General features: G+C 38.8%; 1 protein-coding gene across 4 annotated transcripts in view; it reads left to right on the forward strand.

Moving 5' to 3' along the window:
- LOC146317683 (5'-AMP-activated protein kinase subunit gamma-1-like) overlaps positions 1–10465 on the forward strand; it is a 34811-nt gene extending 24346 nt beyond the window's left edge. For 3 of the 4 annotated variants that reach the window (XM_084733200.1, XM_084733201.1, XM_084733202.1), the window contains 10 exons: positions 735–816; positions 1935–1993; positions 2096–2141; positions 2486–2540; positions 2646–2772; positions 3028–3193; positions 3284–3321; positions 4729–4875; positions 4980–5073; positions 8961–10465. In XM_084733200.1, the coding sequence (XP_084589326.1) occupies positions 735–816; positions 1935–1993; positions 2096–2141; positions 2486–2540; positions 2646–2772; positions 3028–3193; positions 3284–3321; positions 4729–4875; positions 4980–5073; positions 8961–8992 (846 nt within the window). In that variant the 3' untranslated portion in view covers positions 8993–10465. Of the gene's footprint in view, positions 1–734; positions 817–1934; positions 1994–2095; positions 2142–2485; positions 2541–2645; positions 2773–3027; positions 3194–3283; positions 3322–4728; positions 4876–4979; positions 5163–8960 lie in introns of all 4 variants that reach the window. The other variant, XR_014771700.1, reaches the window with a different exon arrangement.
- Positions 10466–16218: the final 5753 nt, after the last annotated feature.

Below are 16218 nucleotides of genomic sequence, written 5' to 3' on the forward strand. Positions count from 1 at the left end.
GAGGTTACTCGTCTGGAGAATTGGAAGAGACATTCAGGTTAAGTTAATGTTCAATAAAATAAGCCTCAGAGCTTTTTCCATGAGATGGTTGCCTGTTGTTTGGCGAAATTGTCATAAAACTGTTAAACAGTAATCCACGGGAGGTCTGAAGGCTTTGATGTGTAGATCTTCAACCACTAAAATCATTGAAGCTCAGAGTGAAGAAATCCTTATCTGGAAAAACGCGGAAATGCTAAAACCAACACAAACTGTTCAGAATGTGCTTTGACAAAGAAATCACAAGTGACTCCTCTGCTCATGAGAATGTGACAAAAAAGTCACCAGACGAGGTTGAGGGGGTGAAACCAAAAAATATTTTCAATTAGACATTCTTTGTTTATAAAATGTCAAGAACATGCTAAAGAATTCGATAAACTTGGGAGAGCCTAAAATGACTTCTTGAAATATCTTGTTTTATCCAAACAACTGTCCACAACGTTCAATTTAAAATAATATCAAACAGAAAATCAGCAAATCTCAGACCTGAAAATGTTTGCCGTCTTTGCTTGATTGAACAACTACATCAATTATTTGATTATGAGAATTGCTGCTGATTAATTCTTTGTTGATTAACTACAATAATAGATGAAGTGTTTCATCCCCAGAGAAGACAAGTACACATTGTTGTTAAGCATTGTGTTTAATGTTATTTTATAATCTGAACTGGATTTTTCATTTCAACTGTTGCTCGACAGGTTAAGAAAGCGTTCTTTGCCTTGGTAGCCAACGGTGTGCGAGCTGCTCCGCTATGGGACACAGAGAAGCAAAGCTTTGTGGGTAAGAATCCTAAAACCCGTCACAAAAAGGCATTTTTATGCCGGTAGTTATGGCCAGAAGCATTATGTTTCCGGGTTGTCAATAGATCCGTCTCATTCTCTTGAACGTGATATCTCACCTGAACGGCATTTCTTCAGATTTGGCACAAAGGTTCTCTTGGACCAAATAAGAGAAAAAGCTTCCACATATTTTGCATGTTGCAGATTTATTTGCCAAGCGTCCGGTCAGATGTCTTCCCCTAAGAGAAGACATAGTTTAGTAATGAGCTGTAAATTTTATAACAGAAAGTATGAGGTTTTATTATATTTATACAATGTTGTAATATATATAATTTCATTTTTATTTAAATTTCTAGTTTTTATTTTGTCCCTGTTTGACCCGTGCTGTTCTTTCCACTCGTGCTCGTACTGCTGAGCTGACCTGTTTTTCTTGTCCTACAGATTTCATTGTACCGTTGACTCTGCCCTACACCTCCACATGAATAATACTTGAACTCACGCACCATAGATTTGACTCTTAGTACCTTCATGAGACTTCAGTGTGCAGTCCACATATTTTTAGTCCGCAGTTTGCCTTAACAGAGATGGCAAATGTCCTTGCCGTGCTAAACGAACACAGAGGAAACTCTGTGTATTAATGCCGCTGGTCATGGCTGGTGGAGCGTGATGCTATATTGAGCAGAAGTCATTAGAGCTGTCATAAACCATTAAGCACAGCAATGACTCGTCTGTATTGACCGGCGCTCCGAGAGAGTTGGAGATAATTTTTAACAAGAAAAAAAACACACACACACACACACACACACACACACGCACACACACACCATATATGTAAATAAACCTGCTGTTAGTAAGACAGAGTCTAAAGCCGAACCGGCTGTGAATTGACTTTGTTGTGCTGATTTTTTTTCCCCTGCATATAGTTTAGTGCAAGTCAGCCTGTGATGAATAATGAATGCCAAGTCAGCGTGAGGATAAAAGGTGGGGGGGGGGCAGTGATGTTGTGTTTGGACCACGCCCTTGTAAGCGCTGCCTCTTTGCACAGTGCCTGCAAGCACAGCACTGTATGTATGTTGTGCATAGATTCTCATGTGATTTTAATATCTGTTTTTATTGCAGGAATGCTGACAATCACAGATTTCATCATCATACTACACAGATACTATAAGTCACCGATGGTAGGTCCACCTGACACATAACGTTTGCATGCAGTTTACTTCTTTCATTGACGATTTCTCTGTTTTTTCTTTAACAAATGTCTATTTCTTGTTGTATTTCAGGTGCAGATTTATGAATTAGAGGAACATAAGCTTGAGACATGGAGAGGTTAGCATCATGATCATACTGTCATGTAGGGCCTGACTGGTAGTAGGGCGTAAAAAAATTCTGATATCAGCTGATGTTCTTTATACAGAATATAATGTACAGAATAAAGAATATATACATAAAACACTTTTTTTAAACAATAATCCCTTAATACTTGTGACAAAGATATATAATGGAGGCAGAATATTTTGTAATAGGCTGATATCTGGCAGATGATATCGGTCAACCACTATTATCAGTTTGGCTCTACTGGCATGTTTTTGTAGCATGAATAATATAAGATTTTATGACTCTTTTCTAAGCGGAATATGAAATATTTAAATATTTTATTTCTTACTACACAGAGGTTTACCTTCAAGCTACATTCAAGCCTCTGGTCAACATATCACCTGATGCAAGGTATATCTGACTATAAATAATGTGTCCCTATGTTTTTACACATTTCATGTGTGTATGTATTTGTTGTGCTTGTCGTAACTGATCGTTGTGTTTGTCATGTTGCAGCCTGTTTGATGCAGTGTACACCCTCATCAAAAACAAAATTCACCGCCTGCCTGTCATCGACCCTGTCACGGGGAATGCACTTTATATTCTCACACACAAGAGGATCCTCAAGTTCCTCCAGCTTTTTGTGAGTCCAACACAGTCACCCTCTGTCCGTCTGTCCGTCCGTCTGTCTGTCTGTGAGTGAATGAGATTGCAGAGCATCTTAATCTATGTGATGGATGATGATGATTTAACTGAGGACTTGTCCCACTTTCACTTGTCTACTGCCCCCTAGTGGTCAATGTGGAGATTAATTAAACGTGACATAAATGAATTGGGTGGAGAGTGATCACGCTGAACACATTTCTGCCTCCTCATTGTGTGTGTTTGTGTTCTCCAGATGTGTGAGATGCCAAAGCCAGCTTTCATGAAGCAGACTCTCGGGGAGCTGGGCATTGGTACGTACCACGACATCGCTTTCATCCACCCCGACACGCCCATCATCAAAGCGCTCAACATCTTTGTGGAGAGACGAGTGTCTGCCCTGCCTGTGGTGGATGAGTCTGGTAAGATCACAACCTACAGAGGTGACAAAGTAAAATAATAACACTAAATTAATCTGTTTTTTGACTGGAGTTCTTTATGTTCTCTTACAGGCAAAGTTGTGGATATTTACTCCAAGTTTGATGTGATTGTGAGTAGAAATTTCCATTTCTCTTTTCTTTCAAAGCTCTATTTATTGTTTGTCAGTAATAAACAAAACAGTAACTGTATGGGGAAAGGAATTTTTGTTTTGCTGAACACTCATCAACACATCCATTGCCAAACAAAAACAAACACACAACCACAGCTGACCATAAAAGATATAATTTATGGAGGTGTTGTGACAAGGGTGATAAATAGAATCATAGAGAGCAATACAGAGAAGATATCTGTGATGTACCCTAATCAAAATATAAAAAATAAGTCAAAAATAATTTTTAAAAAATCGAAAAATAAATAATTAACCCATTAATGGCTAATGACTACATTTAGTATATGAAGGAAAAGCCTCAGAATCTTTTCTTTTAGAGGTGGAGACAGAATTTGCTGTGGAAACTGTCAGAACAAGTTGCTACACATGACAAAATAAAAGTCTGTCATGTCTTAAACTTACTTTTTCCATTTTTAAAACAAATCAAATTTCAGTGGATTTGTGCTTCACTCAGTTAGAATTTTAAGTGATGTAAAGGGAAGTATAAAATCCAACTGTGGAAATTAATAGGTTAAGAAGAAAAGAAATGGAAAAAGGAAAGGACAGCTACTCAGAGATTACTGTAGTGGGTTTCTCAAAAAAATGTCAAAAATGGGCTCCACACTTAGTCAAATTTACTCTCTGATCCCCAAATGGTATAAACAGATTTTCTCCAGATTCGTACAGAACATAATATCTGTAATCCAGTATGAGTGGGAAGGAGGGGCAGAGCCCTTCCAGTTAAGTAAGATGGTGTGTGCAGCCAGTAAAGAAGTACAAGCCAAAGTATTCAGTATTGCTTTTGGCAAATCCAAGTCTGGAGCAACGCCAAAAATGGCAGTCAAAGGATTTGTCTCAATTTGGTGGTGAAGGGTTTCTGAATTAGTTTGAACGACTGTTGTCCAAGACATACCTAAAGAAGGACATGACCAGAACATGTGAAGGAATGAGACAAGGGGTGCTTTTTTTTTTACATTTATCACATGTAGGATCCACATCAGGGTACATTTGAGCAAATGTGTTTTTTGGCATGTGGATACGATGGACTGCTTTAAATTGCAAAAGTGAATATTCACATGGAGGAGGAGTGTATCCGATTAAGGGTTGAGTCCCACATGTCGTCTTTTGAAGTAGAGTTAAGGTCCTGTTCCCAAGCACTTCGCATAGCTGCCATTGAGGGGCAGTGTAATTTTGGCATAAGGTTGTAAAGGTTAGACATGATACCTTTGGCTGTAGAGTTGACCAAGAAAGTTTCTCTTTCTGTAGAGACAAAATGACAGATATTACAGGATGACAGATATTACAGGATGAACTGTTCTGTGGTTTATTGTCTCACTTTATACAATGTATTTTCATATTTGCGTGCAGAACTTGGCTGCTGAGAAGACATACAACAACCTGGACATCACAGTGACACAGGCTCTGAAACATCGCTCTCAGTACTTCGAAGGAGTCATGAAGTGCCACAAAATGGAAACGATGGAGACCATTGTGGACAGAATAGTCAAAGCTGAAGTGAGATTTTTAAAACATAAAGACATGTGCATAAATTTAGTCATAAATAACCCGTAGGATCTGATTAGATGTTAATCTGTTGTTGTGTTTGTGTTTTCGTGCAGGTGCATCGGTTGGTGGTGGTGGACGAGCGCTCAAGCATCGAGGGCATCGTCTCCCTTTCGGACATCCTCCAGGCTCTGGTGCTCAGCCCTGCAGGTATAGAAGCTCAGCATTGCTAGCCTCAACTCCCCTTCTGTCCTGGACCCTGAGCTCTCTCCCTACCCCGCCCTCTAACCCTGTCCCGGGTAGGAAACACACACCGATTTTACTCCCAGCTGGTTGTCGCCTGTAGCTGGCTGTGGCATGGTGCCTGACGTCCTGTTTGTCCTGCCTGTGTGAACTTTTTTGTCAGGATGAAGAGGCTGTCATCCTTTGAAAACAAATCCCAGGTCCTCTCTCACCAGTGCCTGTATTTGTTTATATTTGGTAGCCCGGGATCCAGATGAATCTCCAAGCTCGTGTTTGATTTGGTCTGGCAGATATGTTTGGCGAACCTCCCGTTCAGACAGATTTTCACCAGCCTTGGTGCTTAGTTTTTACCCGACTGACAGAGAAGCATCACCAGTAGAGATCTGATTCTGGGGGGTGGAGGGAAGACGGGGAAGACATGGAGAATGAAACAGTTCAATTAATATAATCTTTGTAGGTGAAATAAACAAAAAAGAGTGTGGTGATTATATCCTGTTAACTTTTCTTTAACTAAAATTCAACTTTTGAATCCTTTTTTTTCTCAGTTCCATCCCCAAATATTGTTAATAACTGATAAAAATGTTGTGATGGGGGCTCAAAGTTTTTTCAGCTTCTGAAAGGGAGGGAAGCCAAAAAAAAGTTTGGGAATCACTGCAGTATGTGTTTGTGAATTAGTCTAGAGATGACAGGCTAATAAGTTCATAGTTGAACAGAGACAGATTGAGGGAAATCAAGTTTGCTAACACCTCTGTTGCCTTCACATGTAGTGCAAATGGGTAAGCATTTTTAACATCCTCTAAATCAGTTAGGAACATGTTCAGTGGTGAACATGTGGTGCGCTCATCTATACACTTATTGTTGGACATATGGAGGTTTGCACCAAATATGTGATTTTTTTTGGGGAGTGAGTATGAAATTCAAAGCAGTTTTGAAGTGTAGGGCACGTAAGGTGAATGCTGACATGTGAAAAGCAGCAGTGATGCTTAGAAAGCCAAGTTCAACAACATGAACTGACGTCAAACTGAACTGAGGACAAACTTGTTGTCGTTTTGTTTTTGAACTCCAGACACTATCCAAAGTTGTCCAGAGATTTCCAGACAAGTTCAGGGAATTGTATTGAATCAAGACTAGTTTCAGGTCTGTGCTGACTCTCCTATCAAACTATTCTCTCATGTATTTCTAACTCAAACACCTGTGTGTTAACTACAGCAGAGAGCATGAGTCGGTCTTATCAGGCTACGCTTAGTTTGTTTTGAATCTCCCCTCTAAAGCTGTCTGTGTGGTGGGATGATGTGTTGCCCAAACTCTGTCCATTGCACAAGATGAGTGGATTCTCACTATATTTAAAGCCAGTGGTTCAAAGTTATATTTGAACAAAAACAAACCAAGTGTGAAACTTGAACTTGAATCAGAATTGTTTGACTTATGGCTGCATAATAAGCTAGCTGCAACATCAAATTCTAATTCTAAATGACTTGGGTGGACTTTTTCTAATTTTGCGACTGACCCTGTCTACAGTAGTACATTGCTCAGCTTCCGTGCTGGTTCTCCTCTCTGCCTCTCCAAACCAAGGGACATACCTACTGCATGCATACTATAGTTCACATTCATCCTCTAACAGTTACTGTTAAATAGGACCTATGATGACACCTCATATTGGTCACGGCCCCTGAATCGAATCAGAATCATATTGTTGCAGATTTTATGATACCAGCAAATATTGTAGTGTTGTCCACAGAATTGATATAGTATTGTGTTGTGATGAAAATTGTGATTTATGCCCTTAATTCTACATTGGGACAACGCTCACCTCATATCGATTGCAGGCCTCTTGAATCGAATCTAATTGATTTGGTATGGGCAAATAGTGTATTGTTGTTTAAAGAATCAATGTAATATCGTATCATGATGAAACTTTGTGATTCACTCCACTAATAGTGAAGTAATGTCGTGCTGCAGAGATGTCCTGGCCTACAAATCTTATTCTGCAGATGTAAGAAAACATGTTTGTTTGGTACAGACCCCAACAAGTGTCACATCATCAGGATTTTTTCAGTGAAATTAAAATTGTGATGCAAAAATAATCATCATAAATCACATCGCTGTATCTGTAAAAATAATTGCAATGTTTGTCTGTTTGTTTGTTTGTTTGGGTTTTTTTTTTTTTTTTTTTTTTTTTGCTATATTGTGCAGCGCCAGTCTGAATGTTAACTAAAACATAACCTGCCCCATGCAGGGGCTTTATGTATTATACATTTTTTCTCAGTTATCTTTGGCTTTTAGGAGATGCAGCTGCGTTTTGCCAGTAGCGAGCTCCACTTTGATGTGATTATGTTTTGTATTGATACGCTTGGAAAACAAATAACAGATGCCTGCATAACTTGAGTGATTTCAGTGTTGGAGGTTTGCTGTGTGTTCAGGCTGCAGATCAAAATCCTGCTGTGAAGATAAACATGACCCACAAGCGTTTAGGGTTTTCAACCCAAGCTTAAATTAAATGTTTATATCATCATTTATATTTGTGCGTATCACAATTTCAGTTTTGTGAAACTCACCAGTCTGCTGCAGCTTCTCACTGAGCTTATATAAAGTCTGATTGGGCAGTGGTTCAGAGCTTCAAAAAGAATGATTAATCTTGTTTTTGAAAACAGGAAGCTGACTTTACACAAACATGTCTGCAGAATTATGCTTACACCTACTTTTATTGACTTTATTTCTGCCCTATCCTCACTGAAGGGAGTGGTCGTCCAAAGTAAAGTCATTAAAACTTGCTAAAAATATTGATTTGTGAAATTGTTTTGGTAGAACATGAAAATGTGTATAACTGGAGATTTATCATGCTGTTTTTATCCTAGTGAGATCCTGCAACAGGTCGTGTTATGCATAATTATTAATGATGAAAATGGATGAAACATCTTATCAAGATTCGTTAAAACATACTGATACTCTCTGCAGGGTTAATTTTGACAGCAAATTTTGGTTTAGTTTTAGTTACAGCCTTTTGATTAAAATGCCTTTTAGTTTTAGTTATGTTTTAATCTGAATCTACAGTAGATATAGTCGACTATAATCTAATGAGCGTAGTTAAAAGTAAATGCATTACATTTCTCTGGAATTTCAAAACTCATCATTTACTCCTTTGGGAAACTTCTATTTACCTGTGGTTAACATTAAGTACGCTACACTTCTGCTCATTTCTCCCATCGTATATCTAACATTAAGTGTCATACATTTCTTCAAATGTGCATTCTTCTTTTTGTTACATTATATTTTTATTTCAGTTTAATTATTTTATTTTTGTTTCAGACTTAGTGAAAACACAACCCCAGGTTAGCTAGGTGATGCAATAACATTGGCTTGTGTTTTTTACCTTTGCGTTAATTTTGGGATGACTCGTCTGCAAATGTTGCTTCAAGTTTGTTGTGTTTTGTTTTTTTTTTACTGGTGTGTCTTGCTCCACACAGTTTACAAAGGGTCTTATTTTTCTTGACATCTAATGTCAAATTTATCCATGTCTGTTCTTCTCTTTCTTCCATATGGTGACATTTGTGTACATTTTGGACATCTAGCAAGTGCATGCTAGTTGACTTCACGGGTAGATCAGTAGAATCAAAATGTGCGCCTCTAACTTCCCTACCACACAAAGAGATGTACTCTGATTGGATCTCTTCTCAACTCATGCCTACCTAACATTTTTGTCTTGTTTTTATTTCTCATCATCATTTTTGTCACCATCATTTAGTCTTTATTTAGTTATTCCCTTGTTTTCGTTGATGAAGAATATAATGCAACTCATTAGTCGTATCTTGTCCCTGTTGTGTCCTGACTCACTCACTCTCTTTTGCTCTCTGCAGACGCCTGTAAGGAGGAGAACCTGCCTGAGTGAGAGGAAGCTGAAGTGGAGATGTGATGGGAGTAAATAAGTTTGAAGGTTGAGGTCGGGAGCGCGAGGCTGAGCCGAGTCAGTCTGAAGGTCCCAGAGACGCCTGCAACTGATGCACTATAGAGGCTTAGAAACCAAAGAGCTAGACAGCTGAATGAAGTGGAGTTCCTGCACTGAGGATTGATTTTTCTGAATTTCTTTATTTTTTGTTTGTTTATTTGTTTGAACACTGATCAGATAAACACACACACCTACACACACACACACACACACACACACACACACACACACACCTACAGTGGATTGTATTTATACACACAGACACACACATAGAGTCATACACACACATACACAGAGATGCATTATGGTCACCAGCCAGGAAAAGGTGGTAAAGTCGAGAAGAATTAAGTAGGGCTTCAGTGTAGTTACGATCATGCTGCTTTCATCAGTTGATTTATAGTCGCATTTTGTAGTCAGTACTGAGTGTCATCACCTCAGTATTTGGTGTTGAAAGGTGAAACATTCATAGATGCAACTTATTGTTTGGTAGCAAAACTACACTTCACTTACAATGTGGCCATTTTATGACTGATGTCATTTAACAAACTGTTTTCCAGTGCCAATATGGAGCGATTGATGCCCAACCTTTATTTGTGCCTTTGTTTGCCCTGCCCTTACATTTAAAACTGACAGTATTTCACTTTTTATTGTCAAACGAGTGCAATCGTGGATTTTTTTAAAAATACAGATGTGTAATATATTTAGGTAGTTGGCAAATTCTGCCTTCTGCTTCTAATTCAAAAACATCCTACTACCTTTGATTTGGTTGCATTTTCTGTGATTTTTAAACCGTTTCAGAAGTATCAAGAATGTCTGTTAAATAGATTTAATTTTAAACGGACAACCCTAAACAAAATCTAAATTCTGATTGCACAAAACCATGCACCGGTCAGAGGCAAATACAGCTGTACACAAGGGTTCTGTCAGCTGAGAACTATAAGTGACTATAAGTACATCTGTAGTGACTTCAGGATTATTTTTGTAACGGTATCACAGGGCCGAAAAATGGCTTTTTAGATGTTTAAAAACTTTTTTTTTTTTTAAACATTTATTTTCAGTTGTTTTGATGCTTCAGATAATCACAAACATGCAAATCAACTCGGTTATCTCAGCTGTAGCTCGACAGGACTCATCTCCATCTTTGACTGTAAATAGGATCGTTTTCGGGAAACGTGTCACATAAAGCTTTATTTTTATGAATGTGTCAACATGTTTAAAGAGACTGCAGTTTTAATGTTATTTTTGTAAATATATTGTGGCAATATGTCCGGTTCAAAGAGACTTTGTATCAGATCAACATGTACTGTAAATGTGCAAGCATGAGAAAACTACACTTCAGCAGTATGAATGTTCTTTGTTTTACTTTTTCTATTTTTCTGGCTGCAGAAAAATAAATGGACACTGAATGTACTTTAACGCTCTGGTCATAAGTTTTTATTTAATTGTGTGTACTATGTTTTTAACTGGTCAGAGGATATGTCAGAGGTTTTTTTTTTTTTTTTCTGCCATCCCCCACAGTGATACCCCTTTGTCATGCCACTTCCAAAGCCCAATTCCAAAATATTTGGGAAAAATGTAAATATAAACGGAATGGAATTATATGAAACTCCTTTTTCACCTATGTTCAATTGAGTACTGTACAAAGACAAGATATTTTATTCTAAAAAAAACCCCAAAAACTTTATTGTTTTTTGTAAGTATATGTTCAATAAAAGTTGGAACAGCAGCAACAAAATATCGTAAAAGTTGTGGAATGCTTAAAAAACACACTGAAAAGGTTAATTGGCAAATGGTGATATGATGACTGGGTATCAAAGGAGCATAAAGGCTCAGTCATTCACAAGCAGCGATGGGGCGAGGGTCACCACTTTGTAAAGAACCGTGTGGGCAAGTTGTCCAACAGTTTACGAACAGCATTTCTTAACGCACAACTGCAGGGAATTTAAGGATTTTGCTGTCTACAATCCATAGAGTTATTAAAAGATTCAGAGAAATCTCCTAAGGCGCAAGGCTGAAAACCATTGCATGTGACCTGTGACCCCTTTGGCAGCGCTGCATTAAAACCCCACGATTGTGTAAAGGATATTACTAAATGTGCCTGGGAACATTTCAGAAAACTATTGTCAGTAAACACTTTGTCGCTGCGTCTACACATGCAAGTTAAGACTCTATCATAAAAGCCATGTACTGATTTCTGTGGGGCCTGAGCTCATTTGAGATGGACTGACACAAAGTGGAGAAGGATCACCCAGATTGTGACCAGCAATACCTTCCGAAGTCAGCATCAACGATTGCATAGGGGTGTGTTAGTGCCCATGGCATCATGGGTAACTGTCACATCTGGGAAGTTCATTCATGCTGAAAATTACAAACAGGTTTTGGGGCAACATATGATGTCATCCAGATGACGTCTTTTTCATGGTCATCCCTGCTTATTTCACCAAGCGTTACAACAGTGTGTCTTCATATTAAAAGAGTTCGGGTACTAAACTGGCCACTCCCAACTGAAGAAAGAGGTGAGCAGCGTTGTGTTGAATGACATGTCAGTTGACATAATTGCAGAGGTTTCATGGAAATGTCTTTTTTATTGTTGTATACTATATTTACTGACAGTAAATATAGTACAGTAAGTGTTGGACTACATATAGATATATCACTATTGTAGCTATTGGAGGTATGTGTTACAGGGTCTAGAGGTGCATAGTTAGCATGGCCTGTTGTGGGGAAGGGGGCCCAATGTGATGTAGCCAAGTCTAGCATAGCTTACATAACATAGCTTTATAGCTAACATTCAACCAGACAATAATTTCACTTAAAAGACACATTCATGTACCTTTCTGTGTGGGTTTTGTAATAATGGATGAGGCTGAATGTTCATATTATTTTTTTTTTTTTTTGGAGCTGCAGACCTTGCATAATGCTGTTCTCTTACTACTCCCCTTGACAACATGCTCCTTAAATCAAATTTTTGTTATTTTTGGACGTTCCCCCTCAATGACAGCTGCTTCATTCGTTGGCCTCTGTCTGTCTGCTGCATTCTAGCGCACAAGGTTTCCAGCTTTGCACGCATCGCACTAGAAATCACCCGATCAAATTCAAAACATGATATCCCTGCAAAATATAGGCCTATTAGATTTCAAGTATTGGACTTTATGCTGCAAATATTTATTTTAAAAAAGTCGAGCCCTTTCAAGTCATCTGTCTCAGGCCTCAAGTCTTGAATACCAAATTAAAGCCAATTTGAGTCTTTAATCAGTGCTAGTCAAGCAAGTCACAAGTCCTCAAATTTGTGACTGAGACTTTAGTCAAGTCATGTGCCTTAACGCACTCGCATAATAATCCTTGGTCCTGGCTATACATATGTAAATCTTTAGACGACTTTTTAACACATATGGCTACTTTTGTGATGAACTACTAGAGGGAACTGTGTTGCAATAGTTTCATATTTTTGCTTTTTATTTCATATATACTATCAGCCGAAATCCTGAAAAGCAACTCCATAAAACATACTTGAAAACACCATCTTGGTATGTGCACTAAGCTTCGGTTTACTCTCACTTTTTATTAGACATTAAAGAGTTTTATCTCACTTTTTACAGCTTTAAACAAGTAGTCTGAACTGGTTTGCTGCTGAGCACTTGATCACAGACATGATGTGTAGTTGGTAGTTACACCACACGCACTCCCCGTCCTCTTCCCTGCTGATTACCATACTGCGTGAGATCTAAGATGCTTGTCTCATGCGTTTTTTTGATTAGACATTTCTGAGATGACGATCACCAACCACAGACGGTTGAACAGTCATCACCAAAGCTGTAAGCTGTTGAGCTTTCAGCCCTGGAGCCTTTTCTTTTCATGGCATGCAGCCCTGAGGATATTTTAGTGCAGGGATAGGCAACCATGTGCCAGAGCGTGCTCATCGAGAAAAGACTGGTTTTTATTTCAGCAGCTGATGGTTCAGCCTCTATATTTGAAGATGATCTGCTCGGTGAAATCAGCTGTTGTTTCCGGGAGACGAGGTAGAAATTTGCAGGTGCTTTTTTTTTCCGTCATTCCAGTTTTTCACAACTTTTTCAACCAATTTGATCGCAGTGACTTCATATCATTGTTTTTGGTTTTTGTTTTGATTCGTGCTTTTTAAAACTTCATCCTTGCAGTTTTAGTAGATGAAACTATTTATTGATAGAGTTTGTTTGCCATGGGTCCTAATTTAATGTATCACACACTGTTGGGGGGGTTGGGGCACTTTCTCAGTCATTTTGAAGGAGAGAGACATATGCTCTGTCTATTTGCATTCTACACAATATACAAATTAACTGTAATTTTTCTAAAATAATTATCTTTTTTTCCCTCAGATGACATTAATTACATGTACATTTTATGCAGTGTATAATGCAGAAAGCGATGATTGAGGTGATTTTATATTTCGCACAACGGAAAGCATTTATGAGCTGCTTCTTGTTACTGTAACCTCAGTTCCATAAAAGTTGGGATGTTGTGTAAAATTTGATTTGCGAAAAACAATTCAACCTAAATTCAATTGAAAACAGTACAAAAACAAGATATTTGATTTCCAAACAGTTTAACTTAATTGTTTTTTTTTGTAAATATACACTCATGCTGAATGTGATGCCTGCAGCATTTTCCAAACAGTTGGGACAGAGGCATGTTTACCACTGAGATACATCACCGTGTCTTATAACAACACTCAGTTAGCGTTTTGATACTGAGGACACTAATTGCTGAAGTTTTGAAAGTGAAGTTCTTTCCCGTTCTTGCTCAATATACGACATCAAGTGCTCAGCATGGGGTCTCTGTTGTCACATTTTGTGCTTTTGTAATGTACCCAACATTTTCAGTGGCAGACGGGTCTGGACTGCAGGCAGGCCAGTCTAGTATCTGAACTCTGTTACTACAAAGCCACTCTGATGTAACATGTGCAAAATATGTCTTGGCATTGTCTTGCTGAAATAACCAGGCAAGTCCCTGAAAAAAACAAAAGCCTGTGTACCTTTCTGCATTAATGGAGCCTTCAGAGATGTGAGAATTACCCATGATGCCATACAATCACAGATGCTGGCTTTTGAGGTTAGCAGTGGTAACAACCTGGATGATCCTTTTTTCTCTAACCCAGAGGTCAACATGTCTGTGATTTACTCAAAACAATTTCCTGAAAACCATCTCAGAGCTCAGGCTCAGAGTCTGTAGTGTTTCTGGATGATGTTGATATATGATATATTCTCTTTGCATGGTAGAGTCTTAACTTGTATTTGTAGATGGCGCCACACACTGTTCTTAACAACAGTTCTCCAAAGTGCTCCTGATCCCATACAATATCATTTATACAATTATGTGGGTTTTTAATGTTTTTTTTTTTTTTTTAATGCAGTGCCATCTGACAGGATCAATTGTCAAAGATTCCCTGAATCATTTAATGATATTATGGAGTATAGATTGTGAAATCCTAAAATTACTTTCAGTTTTGTGTTGAGAAACGTTGTACTTAAACTGTACTATTTGACCCAGCAGTTTTTCACAGTGTGAATCTCTCTCCATCAATGCTTGTGAACAACTGAGCCTTTCAAGGATGAGTGCATATTAACAAAAAACAATAAAGTTTATCAGTTTGAACATTAAATGCATTTTCTCTGTTCTGCTTTTATTGGATCAATCATTGCATGATTGCATTAATTACATTTTTATTTAGGTTTTACACATCATTTTTGTGATCACGGTTATATGTTAAATATGTTGGTCAGATGAGGGTTAAAGACTGTGGTTGCCTGATGTTTTCAAACCCTTCTGGAGTGTTTGTGGAGCAGCCACAAGGTGACACTGTAGCACAGAGACACGTCAGGCAGCTCAAGGCTTCTTCAACCAGAATCGGTTGCTGCAGTTGATCCCATCCTGGTGTAATAAGTAATGACCTCTTTCTCACTGAATATTTACATTCCAATAAGAGACGAATGATTCCCAAGCAGTGCTTTTTTCCCCTCTCTTTTTAGGAAATTGGTAGATTTCAGCAGGAAGTTTTTCAACGCCGCAAAGGTTGCCTCTAAATGAGGCAAAGGTACAGTGAGTGGATCTGATGGACTTCCAAATGAGGGGTGAAACTGGACCAGACTTACTCCAGACAATCTGCTTTGATCTCCCAATCTCCCCTGTGATACCCAGCGCTGGGAAAGCCTCCTCTACACCTTGTAGCCCTAAAGCAGAAGAGGCAGGAGGGCTTCACCATCCTCCCCCCTCCTCTTCTCACTGCCCATCTTTCTTTACACACACACATTCACCATCCACACCCACACTGGACTCTCTTTTGAAAGTCTAGGGCTTGATTTAAAATTCCTCTTCAGAGCGTGTCATGCATTTTATATGCATGGCGAGTGGGAGAGAAGAGGAGGGATTGCGTGGGGCTCAAACCCAAATGAACTTCCCTACGCTGTTGGTCTCCTCAGGGATATATATCCACACACACACACACCCCACTTTCTTTCACTCCCCTCATTTTCTCGCACCCACTCAACTCTTTCAACATTAGTTTTACTGCATCATGCTTTTCACAAATTCCACTGAGCAGCAAGAGTGCCGTAGCCTTTGAAGACAAGTGTGATCAGAACAGAGGCAGGGGGTGTAAAAAAAAAAAAAAAAAAAACCTGGCCGCAGGGCATTCGGGTTTTTGCACTCGTGTTTAGCAGCGTATGGAGCAGAGGAGGGAGGCTGACAAGTGCAGTGTTTGGGGACAGCTTTGATGTCTGATGGGGTGCGGCTGCTGCTGCTCATGTGCACACAGTCCTTCACAAGGAGACTTGTCACACTGACACAGCCAGGCAGGCTCATATTTACAGTTCATAGATAACACATAATCAAAAGAGCACTGTTGATACACCACTCTCCATCTAAACATCTCTTATTCTCTTTCTGTCTTGCTGACACGCTCGGAGATGAAGCTGAGAATCGATCAAATAAAAAATAGCAGACACAACATGAACTCGGACTGCAGCTGCTTGAGAAATCTGGTTTATTAGGAACAATATGATCCGGCTAGCTTATCGTGGATATAGCAGTAAACAACAGAAACACAATTCACTTTTTTTAAGTGCTACAGGTTTGTGATTATTATAGACATAAAACAGTACAGCAACCATAGTGCCTACATTCATATAATGCAC

This window comes from Lutjanus erythropterus, chromosome 12, assembly GCF_056507025.1.
Source record: "Lutjanus erythropterus isolate fLutEry1 chromosome 12, fLutEry1.hap2, whole genome shotgun sequence".
Classification (NCBI taxonomy): Eukaryota; Metazoa; Chordata; class Actinopteri; order Lutjaniformes; family Lutjanidae; genus Lutjanus; species Lutjanus erythropterus.